The 2,603-nt window shown below is 41.1% G+C and overlaps 1 protein-coding gene across 8 annotated transcripts in view; it reads right to left on the bottom strand.

Annotated features, from left to right (window-relative positions):
- Positions 1-2,603, bottom strand: part of mast3a (microtubule associated serine/threonine kinase 3a) — an 85,116-nt gene that overhangs the window by 63,039 nt on the left and 19,474 nt on the right. For 4 of the 8 annotated variants that reach the window (XM_015019240.1, XM_015019236.1, XM_015019237.1 and 1 more), the window contains 2 exons: positions 1,848-1,868; positions 1,591-1,672 (listed from right to left, as the gene is read on the bottom strand). In XM_015019240.1, coding sequence (XP_014874726.1) covers positions 1,591-1,672; positions 1,848-1,868 — 103 coding nt within the window. The remainder of the gene's footprint in view (positions 1-1,590; positions 1,673-1,847; positions 1,869-2,603) is intronic. The other 4 variants (XM_015019243.1, XM_015019242.1, XM_015019238.1 and 1 more) reach the window with 3 other exon arrangements.

The following is a 2,603-nucleotide window of genomic DNA, read 5'->3' as shown; positions in this document are numbered from 1 at the left end:
AATAGGTTCAGATTAACATGGGTGGATTCACAGCTACCTAAAGTTAACAATGAAATGTCTTCAAACTTACATGGATGTTCAAATATTTACTATAATCAATTAAAAGAAAACACCATAAAGCTGTGTATTCAAATACGACCAAATACGCTTGCTAAGTGAAGTGTAAATAAGTACTGCATTCAACCAAAAGAGTGCAGATTATGAAGTCTGTATACTATATTGCCCTTCATTAATCACTAGATTTAAATAGAGAAGACGGGCACATCCAACTATCTAAAGCAATAGTTCACACTACACGATTTTTTGCCCCTATTTTCCCCTTACAACAATCTTAGAACGTTGGCCGATCTAAGATTCTTGCTGGTGATTGCATAACCGATCATCTTGCAATGTGTAGTGTGTTATGGTAGATCGTCGTGGCCACTCTGATTTAAATCAGTAGGTTTCCCCGACTGGAAGCATTAACGCAGCCTGTTGAATGTGACAGGTAGCCAATCAAAACACGCAGATTCTCCTTTTTTGAGGGGATATTACGGAGGGGAATCCCAAACAGCTGACACGGTGCAACCGAAGTCCAGCAGACATGAGATGATATGTGGAAACAACATTAATGTTTATTCAACATTTCGTGCAAAGAATATAGAAATGACNCTTCGTTAACGTGACATAAATAGGTTATAATAAAATTCATTCAGTCAGGACTGTACGCTGACTCTAGCCACGAGTCACAGGTAGATTATAGTAAAGCATTGATTAATGCTTGGTTTTAAAATGAATTAACTTGACTTGTAGCCCTTACTTTGTGCCCAGGTGGCTGGACACCACACGGCACGATCAAACCCGATCAAACTGTTATGCCTAGGATTTCTGTCGATTAATGTGTGATATCTCAGGTTTTGAAAATGGGGCGACAGTCGGCCGACAACTCATGTAGTGTGCACTGGACATTACACTAAGGAAATGAGGAAGGGAGGGTCAGTGGAGAGCACCGGAGTTTAGCCTTTTTTCATTCAGTGTCATCAACAGAAAGAAAAAAAGGCAAGAAGAGACGATAAAGCCAATAATTAAAATGAGGTTAATGGGTTTAATTTATCATGCGATTAATTGATTTATTGTTTATTGCGACAGACCTAAGTACAACAGCTGTAAGAAGCTTCCAGAACGAAAACAGTTTTTAGCACGTTCTTCTTAATTTCAGACTGTTACAAGAATTTAGGCATCAGTACATAAAGAGACATTTAACATGTTGCAGCAAAGTTTTAATATGTCAAATTCTATCCATGACCTGTATATGGCAAAACATTGATCATTTTATTCCTCAGAGAGACTCTAGTCTGTAAATGTACTGTACAGTTAATAAGTCGATATTTCTTAGTAGATTTTTTTTCTACTGTGAGTAATCAGAGCAGATTTACTACTCAGCTAATAAGCACCAGAGGTTTACAAGATAGCACGGTCCAGCTATCTGACTGTTGCAATGAGTGTGACTAACACAGGAGCTAAATGCTCCCCTGGTAGCAGTTTGGCTAAATAGGTTGAATATCTGATGAAGAGCATCAGACACAGAGTGATGTGTGGAGCCGAGCTTACAGAAACTGATGAACTGGGGGCGTTGGTGCAGTATCCAGAGGAGGGAACAGACGCCACAGACCATCGTCGCCCATCCGCCCTGCTGAAAAAAAGCAACACGACAAGCAGCTCAGTGGTCGCACCTGAAACCTTCACATCCTGTTCATGCTCTGCACTTCAAAAGCTTCTAGAAGCATTTCTGAAAAAACATCTTTCTATGCAGGTTTAGGCTGCATGCAGACAGCAGTCGGTGCACCGACCCGTCGGTGCTTTCTTACCTTTCGGTGCGGGCCAGCTGGCTACAGACACAAACAAGGGAGGAAATACAGAGAAATAAAATTAAACAGTGTTCATGGTAGAGGCAGTCATTGTGTTGTTCAGTGTGTCCCAGCTCACAGCCAGTGGCTGGCTGATATAGCAGCTTCTCAACACCCACCCAAGCTGTTGTCACACTGGAGCACCCAGCTAGCTCATGGTTTAACACTGCATCAAACACACACAGAAAATGGATTCCTATCCTTTGCTGCCCTCAATAAATCTTCCGCACATCTCCTCTCACTTTTCCTTACTCTGAACTCTGAGGATGTGACCCAGTTTCCCTCACTGATCCAACCCAAGGTGACACAAGCTTGAAGGTTTTGCAGTGGAGACATTTGGCTCAAATCACAAGAAAAGGTTAATGTGCATTCCATTTGCCATCATTCTTCAAGGGTATTTACATAGTCCATCTTCTGAAGACATTTGACAAATATAAAATACAATTCCTTTTCATCTTTACACCTTAAATGCACAACAATACCAGTTTAGACTTTGAGCAACTTGGTAAAACTGTATTGTGTAACATTAAAACATGCTTGGCTGCAACTGTATCGATGGCAGCTCTCCTTCTATTCAGTGTTTGTAGCTTTTGGCGCAGCTCCGTTCTCCTGCTATAGGTAGCTTCACTGCATCAGGTCAGCGTTACACCGGCTGATGACGTTGCTGTGAGATTCACTTTGTCTGGTGTCTGATTTTCAAATATTTTGTTTATAGAG

Source organism: Poecilia latipinna, unplaced genomic scaffold (assembly GCF_001443285.1).
Source record: "Poecilia latipinna isolate Pla-1442-1.1 unplaced genomic scaffold, P_latipinna-1.0 Scaffold2393, whole genome shotgun sequence".
NCBI classification, from domain to species: domain Eukaryota; kingdom Metazoa; phylum Chordata; class Actinopteri; order Cyprinodontiformes; family Poeciliidae; genus Poecilia; species Poecilia latipinna.
This window is presented reverse-complemented; position numbering and strand designations above follow the sequence as displayed.